Here is an 18,417-nt window from a genome sequence, read left to right on the forward strand (position 1 = left end):
TCAAGTATGTAGATAGTACATAGAAAGTACACACAAGTACAGTATGTGTAAAGGTCCGGGGCGTGTCCGTGTTGGTTTCCCTTCCAAATGAGCAAGTTGATGTTCTTGGTTCTCCTCAGGCGTACAACCTGAACATGTTTGGCAGCAAATACCAGTGGATCATTCCTGGCTGGTACCAGGGCAACTGGTGGGAGCAGGCCAACACCACCAACTGCACCACCAAGAAGCTGCTCACCGCCATGGAGGGCTACATCAGCGTGGACTTTGAGCCCCTCAGCGCCCGCCAGATTAAGGGCATCTCGGGCAGGGTGAGCAGCGTGTCCCAACTTGGTGGACGACGCCGGTTTTTGACATTTTTTTTCATTAGTTCAGGCTCTTAAATTGCTGTACAGTAAGTTACAGTACGATAAATAGTAATAAAATAACCACCAGGGATTGATGCATGAAAAAAATTCTATATATGAAAATGTATTTATTTTAATTTAAAATAAAATGTATTTAGAACAAAATAAAATTTTAATAATAACAATAATTATGTATTTATTATTTATTATTTATTATTTATTATTTATTATTTATTATTTATTATTTATTATTTATTATTTATTATTTATTATTTATTATTTATTATTTATTATTTATTATTTATTATTTATTATAAATACATACATTTCAAGTACATAAGACATTTTACATTTACATTATAATAAACATACATTTTTAAAATTTGTTAAAGATTTTTAAAATAAATAAAACATTATTAATAATAAAATCAAAATATAAAATATAAATGTCAAAAACAATATTTTAATATATGTAGAGAGAAAAAAATTAATTTTAGTGAAAAAAAATATGATTACAATTATTTAAAAAAGTAATAATAATAAAAATAAATAAAAGAATATTAAAAGAATACAGCAAAAAATTAAATAAAATAATACATAAAATTAATACATTTAAAATACATTTTGACCAATTATCTAATAGTTGAAAAATAAAATTAAAATAGTTAATAATTAGTTGATAATATAGATATAATATAATAATATAGATAAAATGGTTGATAATTGGTGTATCCCTGGGGGTACGTAGCCCCCACTTTGGGAACCCAGGCTCTGTTCCACAGTTTTTAGGAACGTGCTGCCCTGCAGCTCCCCTAAAAAAACCCAAAAGTAGCAAAGACGCAGTAAATAAGAAAGGCAGTGAAGCGTCATATTGATATTTTGGCTCCAACTTTGACTCCTGTTGGTATTTACGCTGGATATAATTACGGCCGCAAGACCGCAAAGAGCACGGCGACTTGAACCGTGAAATATTTTGGCAGTTTTTTCTGTCTGGGCTAACATTTGATTTCTTTTGTGGCTCGCTTTGTGTGATGTATTTTTACTTGAAACGGTCTCAGCGTCTATTAATACACAATCTGGGTCCCCGAAGGCCCAAATGCTTCAAAGTAAAAAAAAGTCAAGTAAAAGTAGCATCATGGCCTCCCGTTCCAGACGCCAAAGGAGTACGAGAGGGAGTACAGTCGGGAGCTTCGGCAGAAAGGCGTGGAGCCCAGCAAATTCCACGGCTTCGCCTACGACGGCATCTGGGTCATTGCCAAGACCCTGACCCGGGTCATGGATCTGCTGCGGGTCAAGCAGCGCCAAAACCTCTACCACAACTTCACGGTGGATGACCACGAGGTGGGCAAGATGGTGCTGGACGTCATGAACGAGACCAACTTCTTTGGCGTCACGGTGAGTCCACGCCGAGTCCTGATTCCCGGCGACACGTCGGGAATGGCGTTGTGTTACAACACACCACAACACACCTTGAAATCGGACAAAATCCCTTCCTCAACATTTTGCTACCTTATACTGTAGACTCCAGTAGCAATGATCCGTTCCAGGGTCAAACTGTATTTATGACATCATGTTGGTGTGCGAATGCATAGACAGTTATGTGATGTGCATGGATGAATTTTGCGTGAATGGACCGACAGCCATTTTTCTGTGGTGCTGAGCGGAGGGAGGGGGGGGGTACAAGAAAAGTACAAGAAAAATAATGAAGTGGATCATGGCTTCAAAGATTTTAAGGGCAATTATCAGCCTTCTTTTAAAAGACGGCGTGAAATGAGATTAAATAAGCATTCCGTGCATGCAAGCGTTCCACCCACGCACGGAAGGCAACATAACCCCCCCCCCCCCCCATAAGCACCACCGTGCTGCATGCATCTTTTATGCTGCTGTTACACAACTGTCATGCTTTTTCTTGAGCATTCCAATATGAATATAGCGACATCACATAACCCCCCCCATCGGAGAGCCCCCTTTTGGTGGATCTTTGGCCATGTTCGCCATCATGGAGGTCTCTGCGGTATCGATCGGGTTAGAGAGACACCCTCGCCCCCGCTTCTCCACCGTGCCAGAACCGCAGGACTCGGGAAGGGTGGGGATTACTTGTGACACGGGTGTCTTTTTGTGGTCGGTGGTCATCGTGCCGCTACCGCAGCCTGAGGCGCAACACCAGATAGTTCTCTTTGTGTGTGTGTGTGTTTGTGTGTGTGTGTGTGTGTGTGTGTGTGTGTGTCGCCCACCTCTAACCCAAAAAAAGCCCAGAGGGGGTCACACTTGCAGATCACTGCTCGACATTTGACTCCATCTCTGCTGGCCGGCAGTTTTCTCACCTCCGCAGGCGTCGCACACGCACACACTGATTGCTTCCTGTTTTTTTGTCACTGGTACACACACACGCACACACACCCACACACACACACACACACACACACACACGTACAGGTCAGTGTACCAGCCAGCAATGACAAGTCACCAACCAGCGTTGGAATCTTCCTCAAAAGGAGGTTAATGAAATTCCATTTGCTTCTAATTAGGAAAGTATGAGTCAGCGCTTCTGTTTGATGCCGACACAGCCAGTCTACACAATGAAGGGATTGGGGGGGTGGAGATGGGGGCTCAAATGGGGGTGTGCTGCCCTTGTAGATGATATGAAGGGGGGTGGAGGGGTGTGGGTGTAAGGGGTGGCCAGAACTTGATTGCTGAGTCATGGAGTCAACTTCCGCCATGTTTTACCTGGAAGTAGCGTTTAATGAGCGCCTGCATAATGATTGACATTTACATGACTGCATGTGATTACGTGAATGGACACACTATGTGAAAGGACCGACTCCCATTTAGTGAATATTGTGCAAACAGACTTAATGTGTATTTAAGGTGCATGTGAACGAGCAGACGGATGTTTCCACTTTATGGTTATATGATTGGACAGAGAGATGTTTGCATTACGTGAATGGAGTGACACACATTTACATTTTGTGTTCATGTACATAAAAAGACCAACTGCTGTTTACACCACATGTATTTTGTGAATGGATAGACTGGTTTTTGTGGTATGCAAATGGTCATACATATGTGTGTGTGTGAATGGACCAACACAATGAAACTACATCTGTACTGTATGTGAAAGAACAGTGCGGTGTTTACATTGTGTGTATAAAAATGGACAGACAGGCATTTAAATTACGTGTCTGTGAATTCACCAACAAAGGTTTCCATAATGCGTGTATGTGAATGGACAGACATCAGTTGACATCTATGCGAATGGACAGGCAGACATTTCTATTATATGTGTCTAAGTGGACAGAGAGAGATGTTTGCATTATGTGAATGGACTAGCGCATGTTGACGTGTATGTGAATGGACAAACATTTGCATCATATGAATGGACAGACAAATGTGTAACTGACCATTATGGCCTGTATGTACTGTATGTACTCTACGTACTGTGTGTACTGTGTGTACTGTATGTACTGTATGTGTGTGAACAGAGAAATGTTTGCATTATGTGAATGGACTGTCATGTGTATACGAATGGACAGACAAACCTTTGCATTACATGAGTGGACAGACAGATGTGCAGGTTAAGTGTGTGAATGGACATACAGATGTTGGCGTGGGGTATACGTGAATGTACGGGGGAATTGGTGTGTATGTGAATGGACCAACAAATGTTCATATTATGTGTATGCGAAAAACACAATTAGTGTGTGTGAATGGACAGACGTGTATGTGTGTGGACAGAAATGTTTGCATTATTTGAATGGAATGAATGTATGCGAATGGACAAACAAGCCTTTGCATAACATGACCGGAGAGACGGATTTGCATGTTAAGTGTGTGTGAATGGACAGACAGATATTTCTATTATCCAGTATATCTAAGTGTGTGTGTGGACATACAGATGTGAATTACGTGAATGGACTGGTAGAGGTTAACATGTTTGTTTACATTCTATGAATGGACAGACAGATATTTGTATTATACAGTATATCTAAGTGTGTGTGTGTGGACATACAGATGTGAATTACGTGAATGGACTGGTAGAGGTTAACATGTTTGTATACATTCTATGAATGGACAGACAGATGCTGGTGTTGGTATATTGTGTCCTCTGCATGTGATGTTAGTATGTGAATGGACAGACAGATATTTGTATTATACAGTATATCTAAGTGTGTGTGTGTGGACATACAGATGTGAATTACGTGAATACGTGAATGGACTGGTAGAGGTTAACATGTTTGTTTACATTCTATGAATGGACAGACAGATGCTGATGTTGGTATATTGTGTCCTCTGCATGTGATGTTAGTATGTGAATGGACAGACATGTCGTTGTGTTAGCATGTTGTGCTATGCAGCGCTTGCTACTGTGAAGCCCCCCCTCCCACTCATGACTTCCTTATGTTTGTTTTACGGCTTCCTGGTAGGCGGTGTCATGCGGGGTCGGCGATGGCGTGACTGTGTGACGGAGGGAGTCGGCGGAGGAGAGATAGAGACGCAGAGGCCAAATTGATTGGACGACATGTGACGATAATTCCGCAAAGCTGAATTGCTTTTGTCTTCTTTGTCGGCGCCGCGGCTTAAAAGCGCTTATCTTGTTCCCTTTGGAGCGTCAATCAAAGACTTTTGATGGCCGACCACTCGATTCCCCCGTGGTCTCTGGTCTTTCACCAAACGTTACACCACCATTCATGATGCTCATGTTCATATTTAGGCTTTATATTTATATATGTTACATATTTAGGTTTATGAGGATTTGCCCTCCAGCCTGCTACAGTGTGAGATGCACAGAAGGTAGTCGACGTGCTGGAGGAGGACTTCTTCATCAGCTTGATATTTACACCCTTACTCACGCATCACAAACCACTCGCTCACGGTGCAACCCAGGCACATGAGGGACACACCATGTCATGGATGGATTGGATGGGTTGGGTGGGTGGGTGGATCAGTGGATGGATGGATTGATGGATGGATGGACAGATGGACTGACGGGTGGATGAGTGGGTGGACGGATGGATGGACGGACGGACTGACAGGTGGATGGATGGGGTTGGTGGATGGATGGATGGATGGATGGATTGACGGACTGACGGGTGGGTGGATGGATGGACGGACTGACAGGTGGATGGATGGGTGGGTGGGTTGGGTGGATGGATGGATGGATGGGTTGGGTGGGTGGGTGGATCGATGGATGAATGGACGGACGGACTGACGGGTGAGTGGGTAGGTGGGGGGATGGATTGATGGATGGATGGACAGATGGACTGACGGGTGGATGAGTGGGTGGATGGATGGATGGATGGACGGACGGACGGACTGACAGGTGGATGGATGGGTTGGGTGGATGGATGGATGGATGGACGGATGGACGGACTGACAGGTGGGTGGGTGGGTGGGTGGGTGGATGGATGGACGGACTGAATGGGTGGGTGGGTTGGGTGGATGGATGGATGGGTTGGGTGAGTGGATGGATGGATGGATGGATGGATGGGTTGGGTGAGTGGATGGATGGATGGATGGGTTGGGTGAGTGGATGGATGGATGGATGGATGGGTTGGGTGGGTGGATTGATGGATGGATGGGTTGGGTGGGTGGATTGATGGATGAATAGATGGACGGACGGACTGACGGGTGAATGGGTGGGTGGATGGATGGATCGATTGGATGGGTGGATGGATGGATAGATGGATGGATCAGTGGATGGATGGATTGGTAGATGGATGATGGATCAGTGGATGGATGGATTGGTAGATGGATGGATGGGTGGATCAGTGGATGGATTGGTAGATGGATGGATGGGTGGATGCATGGATCAGCGGATGGATGGGTGGATGGATGGGTGGATGGATGGGTATTTTATACAAGTGTATAACCCACAAGGTATGCTGGGATGGATATCTACTGTGTAAATAACATCAATATATCAGCATCACATTATGCGGTCAGCATGCTAACTACTAGGCCACAAATACACACAAATAATGTGGTGAAATATTATTGTTATAGTTATTGTTATCATCCAGAGGGAAAAGTCAGGCCTGTGTTGGTCTTTTGTTGCAACATTTGGCCTCTTGGCGACACTGTTGGCTCACCTGGACTTGTGCAACCAAATGGCTGTTTGTGCTTTGTTTTGAGCACCATGTTGAGTGTTTGATGGCGTATTGTCTTTCTTCCAGGGCCAGGTAATGTTCCGCAATGGAGAGCGCATGGGCACCATCAAATTCAACCAGTTTCAAGGTGAAAAAATATTTTTTATTATATATATATGAGCACATCTTCTCTGGGTGTCCTGGAAAAAAACGTGCAACTAATCCTTAAAGCGCTCCAACAAGCGTTCAAATAATCGCGGCTCAACACGTGGTAATCGGAACTACCCGCGTAAAAACCACTTACACTTACAGTAACTTGCTTAAATGAGGGGGTGCAGGGGGGGGGCTGTTATGCACAACCGGCTTGAATCGGCACCAAGTAGGCTCGGAGAAAAAAGGCTCACATGCCTGGAGTGGAAAATGGGGGCTAAAGGATTTGGGGACGCGTTGTCAAAGTACTGGAAGACTTTGTGAAGATGCCATTGAATGTTTGAATGATGCAGGAACGCTGCAGGAACGTCACAAATCCTATACAAAATTCATCAAGTATTTATGAAACATGGACGCTTAATTCCTGTTTTATTTTAGAAATTTTGCATGATTAAAAACAGCAAAACTGGAAAGATGTGCGGTAATTTTATATGAATAAAGTCAAAATGTATAAAGATTTTAGTAGTAATAATAGCAGTAGTAGTGAATGTTATGAAAAACAAAAAGAAATATGTTGTAATTTTTGGAAAATTAGGCTGGGGATTTTTTTATATGGGGAATTAAGTCAAATTATATAGAAATAAAGTCATAATATTATGAGAAGAATATTTATAATATTTCTAAGCTTAAATAGTTTGATTTAAAAAACAGCATAAATGCATGCAATCAGAATAAAGTCAAAATATTCATTTTCTAAAGGTTAAAAAAAAGTCATATTACCAGTAATATTATGATGCCATTTTAGTTACGTAAAGTTGAAATATTAAAGTTGTTTTCAAGATATAATATTATGAGAAAAAAAACAAATTAAAGTTGTCATTTTTGGAAAATTAAGCTGGAAAAAAATTATTAATATTACAGGAATAATGCCATAATATTACAAGAAGGACATTTGCAAATATTTTTTCAGAAAAAAGAAAATTTTAAAAGAACAACAAATATGTCAAAAAAGTAAAGTAAAAAATGTCATTTTATTAATGCTAAAAGTTGATATTAATAATAAGCATTTTATCTGTATTATCACATTTGTATGACGGATTATTGACTTATGGGGAATGACATTTTTTTTCATTCAAAAAATACCAATTTTGATAAAAAAATGTGCAAATTTCCATGGTGTAAAAGTCGACTGTCGAATGTGCGGGTGTCCACGGTAAAATGTGTCTTATTCCCCAATCAGCGTTCCCTTTGGGAATGACGCGGAAGAGCGCTACGCAATCCGCTGGGCTGCTCGCCTCCCGACGCGAGCACGTGGCGGAGGCTAATGCGCTCATTGATCCTCATTTGGCGAGAGCTGAAACATAAATCCTCATCGCGTATGCACATATCATTTTACAAGACCGGAGAACGTTTGGCCGGGCTCTGCTCGGCAATCTCCGAAGATCAAACGAGGCGATCCTCCGACGAGAGCACGGATGGAGGAAGTCAAGGGCGAAGATGCAGGAGGCGTCTAATGAACGCCGGCGTTGGCTTCTACAGGGAACCGCAGCCTTTTTGCTTGTAAACGTAATCTACATCCCTCCCCCGTCCTCCGCCCGCCTTCTGCGCTCACGTTCGTCTGACAAGGTCGTAGCGATTCCGGCGGGACCCGATTGATGAAAATGCTCCGAGAAGTTGCGTTTAGCATTTATCGTCTTTGCTTGTTTTCGCCTTCCTCCGCGCTAGCGATAGCGATAGCTGCTCTTTATTGGCCGTCTGCTCTCCTCCAGGTGAAATAAAGGGATAATTGAAACCGTATAAAAGAGGAAAACCATATTAAAAAACATATTAGAGCGCGGCATCTTCCTTAAGTGATACGCGTAGCAAGTGCTTTATTATCTCCGTTATGGAGACGTTGGCGTCTTGCTAATGGGCCCAAGGTTTCACGCTTCACCTCCAGGCTTTTGAATCCGAATAACTTCTTTGTTTACTCAAAATGGCCACTGTCCGTAAGAGTTTATCACGTATGAATCGGGAATGTTTGTTCTTGTGGCAACAGACGGCCAGGAAGTCAAGGTGGGGGAGTACAACGCCATCGCCGACGTGCTGGACCTCATCAACAACTCCATCCGCTTCCAAGGTAAACCATGCCTTTCTCCACAGGACTGTAATGTATCTATGGCGGTCGGGGGACCGTCACAAATACATCATACTTTTTTTTTATTTTTAGAAATGTGACAAATGGAGGGCGGAAGTGGCTTAGGCGGTAGAGTAGCTTCCTCCACCCACACCACATTAGTTCTGGGCAAAGCGTTTCTCCACAGGACTCTAATGTATCTATGGCGGTCGGGGGACCGTCACAAATACATCATACTTTTTTTTTATTTTTAGAAATGTGACAAATGGAGGGCGGAAGTGGCTTAGGCGGTAGAGTAGCTTCCTCCACCCACACCACATTCATTCTGGGGAAAGCGTTTCTCCACAGGACTCTAATGTATCTATGGCGGTCAGGGCACCGTCACATATACATCATACTTTTTTTTTATTTTTAGAAATGTGACAAATGGAGGGCGAAAATGGCTTAGGAGGTAGAGTAGCTTCCTCCACCCACACCACATTAGTTCTGGGGAAAGCGTTTCTCCACAGGACTCCAATGTATCTATGGCGGTCGGGGGACCGTCACAATTACATCATACTTTTTTTTTATTTTTATAAATGTGACAAATGGAGGGCGAAAATGGCTTAGGAGGTAGAGTAGCTTCCTCCACCCACACCACATTCATTCTGGGGAAAGCGTTTCTCCACAGGACTCTAATGTATCTATGGCGGTCGGGGGACCGCCACAAATACATCATACTTTTTTTTTTTAGAAATGTGACAAACTATTTTTTCCTGGTATCTGCTACATACTGCCCCCCCCTCCCCCCATGGATTCCAAAAATAACATAATTTTAGTAGTCGTAGTAGCAGTAGTAGTGAATGTTATGAAAAACAAAAAAATATATGTTGTAATTTTTGGAAAATTAGGCTGGTAAATTTTTTTTTAATATTATGGGAATGAAGTCATTATATAGAAGTAGTCATAATATTATGAGAAGAATATTTATAATATTTCTAAGCTTAAATAGTTTGATTTAAAAAAAACAGCATAAATGCATGCAATCAGAATAAAGTCAAAATATTCATTTTCTAAAGGTTAAAAAAAGTCATATTACCAGTAATATTATGATGCCATTTTAGTTACGTAAAGTTGAAATATTAAAGTTGTTTTCAAGATGTAATATTATGAGAAAAAAAAACAAATTAAAGTTGTCATTTTTGGAAAATTAGGCTGGAAAAAATATTAATATTACAGCAATAATGCCATAATATTACAAGAAGGAAATAATAAAATAATAATAAAATAAAAAAATATATATTTTTTCAGAAAAAAGAAAATTTTAAAAGAACAACAAATATGTCAAAAAAAGTAAAGTAAAAAAATGTCATTTTATCAAGTCATTATATAGAAATAACGTCATAATATTATGAGAAGAATATTTATAATATTTCTAAGCTTAAATAGTTTGATTTTAAAAACAGCATAAATGCATGCAATCAGAATAAAGTCAAAATATTCATTTTCTAAAGGTTAAAAAAAGTCATATTACCAGTAATATTATGATGCCATTTTAGTTACGTAAAGTTGAAATATTAAAGTTGTTTTCAAGATGTAATATTATGAGAAAAAAAACCAAATTAAAGTTGTCATTTTTGGAAAATTAAGCTGGAAAAAAATATTAATATTACAGCAATAATGCCATAATATTACAAGAAGGAAATAATAAAATAATAATAAAATAAAAAAATATATATTTTTTCAGAAAAAAGAAAATTTTAAAAGAACAACAAATATGTCAAAAAAGTAAAGTAAAAAAATGTCATTTTATCAAGTCATTATATAGAAATAAAGTCATAATATTATGAGAAGAATATTTATAATATTTCTAAGCTTAAATAGTTTGATTTAAAAAACAGCATAAATGCATGCAATCACAATAAAGTCAAAATATTAATTTTCTAAAGGTTAAAAAAGTCAGTTTTTGCGGTTTTACTGCCACCCGCTTACTTTATTTCCCTGGTATGCGCTACATACTGCCCCCCTTGGTTTCCAGCGGTACTGCACCATCCAGGAGGCCACCCAGGTTTCTAACATAGCCCATAAATGGAGGACTTTATTAAAAGAAACTTACTACGGTCCCCCACTGGGATCCAGTATCACGTGTGATGACTTATGGGTTATTTTTAACTCATCTTACTCACGTTACCTCCATCCTGTCTGCGTTGCCCCCACATCCACAAGCTGGGGGGGGGGCGGTCCAAAGTGTTTCCACGGTACACAGAGATGTGTAAGGCGATTCCCGCTGCCATCGATTGGCGAGAGAGGAGAGAAATAAAATCTGGAGATAAGAAAGTGCAGGATTTGACCGCAATAACTTGACTTGGATGATGCGGCAGTGAGCAGGAAACAGGAAACGGGGTCTCGGATTGCCGGATGCCTGCTGTAGCGCCTGATTCACCTTTTGAGGCGATAACACTTTCCACAAAAAAAAAATAAAAAATATTCTTTTTCTTCAGGTGTGGAGCCGCCCAAAGATCGCACGATCGTTCGAAAGCAGCGGCGGCACATCAACGTTCCGCTTTACAGCATCCTGTCCACCATCACCATCCTGGGAATGCTCATGGCGGGGGCCTTCCTCTTCTTCAACATCAAGAACCGCAACCACAGGTAAACCACACAGGAAGTGCTCAACGCCAAGACGCGGAGGTGGGCTGACGCTGTGGTCTTCTCCGCACAGACTGATCAAGATGTCCAGTCCGTACATGAACAACCTCATCATCTTGGGCGGGATGCTCTCCTACGCCTCCATCTTCCTTTTTGGCCTGGACGGAGGCTTTGTGTCCGACAAGGAGTTTGAGACGCTCTGCACGGTCAGTTCCTTCATGCGCCACTACTTTGGGCATCATGACTACTAGCGTACTCATGTACTATTCAAATAGAAGTACTGGTATTACATTACTGGCCTCCCCACTCACGGTGCAACCGCTGGGGAACTTATCAATGATCAATTCTGGAAATATGGGCCCTTATGTTCATTCATTCTTTCATTTTCTACCGCTTATCCTCACGAGGTTTGCGGGGGATGCTGGAGCCTATCCCAGCTGTCTTGGGGCGAGAGGCAGGGTACACCCTGGACTGGTGGCCAGCCAATCACAGGGCTCATATAGACAAACAACCATTCACACTCACATTCATACCTATGGACAATTTGGAGTGGCTAATTAACCTAGCATGTTTTTGGAATTGGTTTATTTATTTGAATTAGATTTATTTATTTATTAAAATGTATTTAAACACATTTTATGACTTTTTACTTACGTATGATGCGGTGACCACATGGTGACCAAATATTTTTCCTCGTCCTTTAAAGTGCTTTAAAGTTTTAAATTGGAGGATATCGGAACAATTTATTTATTTATTTATTTAAATTTTATTCATTTATTAAAATTTATTTAAATATATTTAGACTTTTTTTTTTTTACTTTTTACTTACGTTGACGTGGCGACCACATGGTGACCAAATATTTTTCCTCGTCCTTTAAAGTGCTTTAAAGTTTTAAATTGGAGTATATCGCAACAATTTATTTATTTATTTATTTATTTATTTATTTAAATTTTATTTATTTAAATTTTATTTATTTATTAAAATTTATTTAAATATATTTAGACTTTTTTTTTTTTTTTACTTTTTACTTACGTTGATGTGGTGACCACATGGTGACCAAATATTTTTCCTCGTCCTATAAAGTGCTTTAAAGTTTTAAATTGGAGTATATCACAACAATTTATTTATTTATTTATTTAAATTCTACTTTATTTATTGATTAAAATTTATTTAAATATATTTTGACTTTTTTTTGGGGGGGGGGACTTTTTACTTACGTATGATGTGGTGACCACATGGTCACCAAATATTTTTCCTCGTCCTTTAAAGTGCTTTAAAGTTTTAAATTGGAGTATATCACAACAATTAATGTATTTATTTATTTATTTAAATTCTATTTTATTTATTCATTAAAATGTATTTAAATATATTTTGACTTTTTTTTTTTTTACTTTTTACTTACGTTGATGTGGCGACCACATGGTGACCAAATATTTTTCCGCGTCCTTTAAAGTGCTTTAAAGTTTTAAATTGGAGTATATTGCAACAATGTATTTATTTATTTATTTAAATTCTATTTTATTTCATTCATTCATTTTCTACCGCTTTTCCTCACGAGGGTCGCGGGGGTGCTGGAGCCTATCCCAGCTGTCTTCGGGCGACTGGACTTATTTATTTATTAAAATCTATTTAAATATATTTTGACTTTTTTGGGGGGGGGGGGCTTTTTACTTACGTATGATGTGGTGACCACACTGTGACCAAATATTTTTCCTCGTCCTATAAAGTGCTTTAAAATGTTAAATTGGAGTATATCACAACAATATTTTTTACCTAATTTTTAATAATTATTCTATTAAATCAAAATAATAAATTTTTATTTCTATTTGTATTTTTCTTTATTTTCGAAACGCAATCCTTGCTCCATGAGGCCTTGGCATTACTGGTCCTATTTAAATAGATCACATTACTGTTATCTAAAGCCACATTTGAATACATTAAAAATACTTGGTGTAATGAGAAAGGAGGCAAGGCATATTGTACGCGTTAATGAGGACACATGAGCATATGATAAAGAGCTTAAAATGCGATGAAAGCACGCAGGCTTTGGCGTCTCTGTCGGGACGTTTCCTCGCCAGTCGGCAGGACGGTGCAGGTGTCAAATAAAGTACGCGTGCTGTTGCATGCGAAGACACGGCGTAGCTATATTAGGCTCGCTAGGCTATTTTAGCAAACTCTTAAAACACATCAGCGCCGTCCTTTGTGCCAAATCAGAGCGAGACGTCCATTTTTATTTCCCATTAGGACGAATTACTCTCAAGAAGAGCGTGACAGCGCTCGGTGGCCTGCCCGCCGCGTCACACGTCCTCACAGCGTTATTTTATTTTTAAGGACGCTATTTTTGAATCTTCAGAAAAATGCTAACATCGGAGGTACTTTGTTCTTTTCTTTTCTTTTTTTCACCTCGTTTTAAACGCCTATCGTCCCTGACAGGTGCGGACATGGATCCTCATTGTCGGCTACACCACGGCGTTCGGCGCCATGTTTGCCAAGACCTGGAGGGTGCACGCCATCTTCAAGAATGTCAAGATGAAGAAGAAGGTCATTTGCATTTACAGTTTTTACAGTAATAGATGAGTGAAGTTCCACAATGTGGGATTTCTCATCAGTCGTAAACGGGTTTTCATACTTTGTGTCTCGCGAGGCAGACAGGAAGTGACGTCTGAGGTTCAGAGTTGAGTTTCAGCTTGTTGTGTTAGGGACGATTGCGCCTGTTGTGAGATCATTCAAACCCGTACTAATATCTCTTTAATACGGTTATTAACATTAGAGTCCTCTTGACATAAAATAACACCCCTATAGTCACCTTGACACTCCTATTACCCAATATAGTGGACAAAAATAAAATAAGACATAATATAGACTCACACGTTAGCATCGGGAAAGCTTTTTTTTACTTCCTCTTCTGGACGGTACTTCCTGTGGTGGCTATTGTCTCAGCAATGTAACATTACTGGCACCTAGTGATCAGTGTAGAGTACTACATATCATCACAGTGTCTTTGAACGCATCTTCTGAATACCTTATATTTGTATTTTTCTTCATTTAACCATTTTTATGCTTGAAAATACTTTGTTTTGAAAAAAAAAAGTTGCTTAAATATGCAATTTTTTCTGGTATGGTAGGTCGATTTCAACAACGAAACAGCATGATTAATTAATTAATATATTTTAGGAAACGTGATGACTTTTTTCCATTATTTCATGATTGTTTTTAGCTAATTTAGCTGGGTGGGGTAACCAAATAAGGTTCCTTGTTATATAAAGTGCTTTAGGTTTTGATGGGAGTACATTCAATATTCTACATTATGGTATAATCACATTCCGTTATGGCGAAACACTATCATACGCTTTTAGTTGAGTTAGCTGGGTGACGGACCCAAATATGGTACTTTACTTGCTTCTGTTTATCGCGAGACAATTTCATCGGAGTACAATACCAGGCTGTTTTATCCAAATTCTGTATACACATTATATCATAATACTCTCATTTGTCCATTTGGGACCTTCCCGCTAGGTGTCACTACTTTGGTCCACGCGCTGTACCGTAGCGGTATTACTTGACACTTGTCTTACTTGTCTTCAGTGAAACACTTGGACTGCTTCTCAGCAACAGATCCAATTTCTTTGATTGGCCGAGTTACGTAAAAATGATGCAGACGGTCGTGGCGCTTCTTGGCCTTTTTGTATTTATAGAAGCAACCTTCATCCCTCCATCCTTCTTCCCGCGTGTCTCGCTGCCTCCCACTCATGCTGCATTCGGGAGCGAGTGTGTGGGTGGCCTGCCAGGATGAGAGGGAGGGATCAAAGAGTTGGAAGGATTTAGGGCGAAGTGACAGAAGGAGGAAGAAGGCCAAGGAGCCCATGGAGGCAGCCACGCCACACGGCAAGACAAAGTGGCGCATATGTGATGAGGAATCCCACACAAGATCTGGAACTGAGATGTTCCACGAACAATCAACCCAGATGAAAGATATCTTCGAGACTATTCAACCCGGGTCAATGCTACGTTCAAGTCTGTTAATGTCAGACATGTTCAAGACGTTCAAGGAAAATCAATGTTCAAGACTATGATGATCAAAGTCTATTCAAGACTATTCAACCCAGATCAATATTATGCTCACGACCATTTAACTAAGATCAGTGATACGTTCAAGACTACGATGATCAAAGATATATCCAAGTGTATTCAACCCAGATCAATGATATGTTCACGACTATTTACCCAAGAACAATGATATGTTCAAGACTAAAGCGTCTTCAAGACATCCGGTTACGATGAAAGCGATGTTGAAGACAACTAAACCAAGGTCAAAACTATGTTGAAGACCATTCAACCAAGATGAACGCTATGTCCAAGACTATTAATGTTAGACATGTTCAAGACGTTCAAGGAAAATCAATGTTCAAGACTATGATGATCAAAGTCTATTCAAGTCGATTCAACCGAGGTCAATGTTATTCTCATGACCATTTAACTAAGATCAGTGATACGTTCAAGACTATTATGATCAAAGATATGTTCAAGACTATGATGATCAAAGATATATCCAAGTCTATTCAACACAGATCAATGATATGTTCACGACTATTTACCCAAGAACAATGATATGTTCAAGACTAAAGCGTCTTCAAGACATCCGGTTATGATGAAAGCGATGTTGAAGACAACTAAACCAAGGTCAAAACTACGTTGAAGACCATTCAACCAAGATGAATGCTATGTCCAAGACTCTAAAAATCAAGGTTCAAGACATTCAAGGAAGATCAATGTTCAAGACTATGATGATCAAAGTCTATTCAAGACTATTCAACCCAGATCAATATTATGCTCACGACCATTTAACTAAGATCAGTGATACGTTCAAGACTACGATGATCAAAGATATATCCAAGTCTATTCAGCACAGATCAATGATATGTTCACGACTATTTACCCAAGAACAATGATATGTTCATGACTATTTACCCAAGAACAATGATATGTTCATGACTATTTACCCAAGAACAATGATATGTTCATGACTATTTACCCAAGAACAATGATATGTTCATGACTATTTACCCAAGAACAATGATATGTTCATGACTATTTACCCAAGATCAATGATATGTTCATGACTATTTACCCAAGAACAATGATATGTTCAAGACTAAAGCGTCTTCAAGACATCCGGTTATGATGAAAGCGATGTTGAAGACAACTAAACCAAGGTCAAAACTATGTTGAAGACCATTCAACCAAGATGAACGCTACGTCCAAGACTCCAAAAATCAAAATTATGTTCACGACCATTTAACGAAGATCAGTGATACGTTCAAGACTATGATGGATAAAGATATATCCAAGTCTATTCAGCACAGATCAACAATATGTTCACAACTATTTACCCAAGAACAATGATATGTTCAAGACTAAAGCATCTTCAAGACATCTCGGTTACGATGAAAGCGACAACTAAACCAAGGTCATAACTATGTTGAAGACCATTCAACCAAGATGAACGCTATGTCCAAGACTCCAAAAATCAAAGATATGTTCAAGACATTCAAGTGAGGTCCAAGGTATGTTGGAGACACATACATCACCGACATCCATGGGTGTTGGTTCCCCTCTGCAGGTCGCAGCCACCTTTTCCCAACACCACTAGCGCGTTCCAACCCCCCCCGTTCCCACCTTCTCCCCGGGCCGCCTGACCTTTCCTTTGAACTGCGGTTCCATCCCGTCAAACGGCGTTATAAATAAAGATCACAAACATCCACGGCTTTCATCCCTGCAAAGTTCACGCTACAAAAGAGGAGCATCGGTGGGTGTCGTTTAAAGCCGCGCTATCACGCCGGTCCTCGTCGGCTCTTAATTGCAGCTGATTGGATGGCGAAGAGAACCGGCGTTTGATGGGGTCCATAAAGAGGAATGTTGCAACCCGGCAAACACGAGTAGGTGTAACGCTAATAAAAGCGTCTTCATGTCCCCCCTTATGCAGATCATAAAGGACCAGAAGCTGTTGATCATCGTTGGCGGGATGCTGCTCATCGACTTGTGCATCCTCATTTGCTGGCAGATCGTGGACCCGTTGAAGAGGACCGTGGAGGAATACAGCCTGGAGGTGGGTGCGCGTCGCCATGTTGCTTCCTCGCGTCCGTGTTTTCTGCCTCCGCCGTGATATGAGCCACTCACAAAATACCAACAACAACAAAAAAAAAAAACGCTCTGCAATTGGAGCACGAGCAAACAAAATGTCTGCCTCAGGCCACGGTACCATCTGCCTTTTTGTGTTGATTATTTTTGGGTAAGGATGTGAGCCACAGCTACTTCCTGCGCTGATCCCCCAGCCGGACATTTGCCAGCTTGGATACAAGTCGTTGGCAAGCTAGCCTGCTGGCAAAGACGCACACGGCCTTGTTCTCCTTGTATGAGGAGCACAGAATGGGAGTGAACTTGATCACCGTGCTAAAAAGCTGACATTGCCTTGGCGGCACAAGTTAGCAAGAAAGCGGGGAATGCTGGCGTTAGCGCCGGTAATCCTGAAAATCCATCCATCTCCTTCCGCTCATCCGTGGTTGGGTTGCAGGAACGGTAGCCTACTTCATCCAGTTCCTTCCCACGGATCCTGAAGCGTTCCCCAGCCAGTGAGAGACCTGGTCTCTGTAACGTGTCCAGGGTCTTCCCCAAGGCCTCTTACTGGTTGGACTCGGCCTGAACCCCTCCCCAGGGAGGCGTCCAGGGGGCCATCCTGACCAGGTGCCCGAGCCACCTCATCTGTTTCCAATGAGCAAAATTTGGCTATGAAATATGAACTCATACAACTCTAGAGGAGCCTAATATTCCAAAAAGTTACTATTAAAGTTACTGTACGATTACTAGTACTATGAACTACTTCTCATGGCTTAAATACTGTGTCGCTGACGAGTCCATGAGGGAACGGTAGCTCTTTCTTTGGCAGAAGTCAATCACAAGCTAGGGGAGGAAACTCATGACAAGCTTGTTAACCTTAGCTACCTTTTGAGTTGAGTGTTAAGTTGTTGTGTGATGAGTTCAGTGTTCTTCACCATGGTTCAGTGTTGTAATGCTAAGGATTGCCGACTCTGCCGC

General features: G+C 40.7%; 1 protein-coding gene across 2 annotated transcripts in view; it reads left to right on the forward strand.

Moving 5' to 3' along the window:
* LOC131101914 (gamma-aminobutyric acid type B receptor subunit 2-like) overlaps nucleotides 1-18,417 on the forward strand; it is a 136,530-nt gene that overhangs the window by 76,101 nt on the left and 42,012 nt on the right. For both annotated transcript variants that reach the window (XM_058047320.1, XM_058047321.1), the window contains exons 6-13: nucleotides 120-308; nucleotides 1,497-1,739; nucleotides 6,518-6,578; nucleotides 8,619-8,699; nucleotides 11,177-11,327; nucleotides 11,398-11,530; nucleotides 13,759-13,866; nucleotides 17,309-17,431. In XM_058047320.1, the coding sequence (XP_057903303.1) occupies nucleotides 120-308; nucleotides 1,497-1,739; nucleotides 6,518-6,578; nucleotides 8,619-8,699; nucleotides 11,177-11,327; nucleotides 11,398-11,530; nucleotides 13,759-13,866; nucleotides 17,309-17,431 (1,089 nt within the window). The remainder of the gene's footprint in view (nucleotides 1-119; nucleotides 309-1,496; nucleotides 1,740-6,517; nucleotides 6,579-8,618; nucleotides 8,700-11,176; nucleotides 11,328-11,397; nucleotides 11,531-13,758; nucleotides 13,867-17,308; nucleotides 17,432-18,417) is intronic.

This window comes from Doryrhamphus excisus, chromosome 14 (genome assembly GCF_030265055.1).
Source record: "Doryrhamphus excisus isolate RoL2022-K1 chromosome 14, RoL_Dexc_1.0, whole genome shotgun sequence".
Taxonomy (NCBI): Eukaryota; Metazoa; Chordata; class Actinopteri; order Syngnathiformes; family Syngnathidae; genus Doryrhamphus; species Doryrhamphus excisus.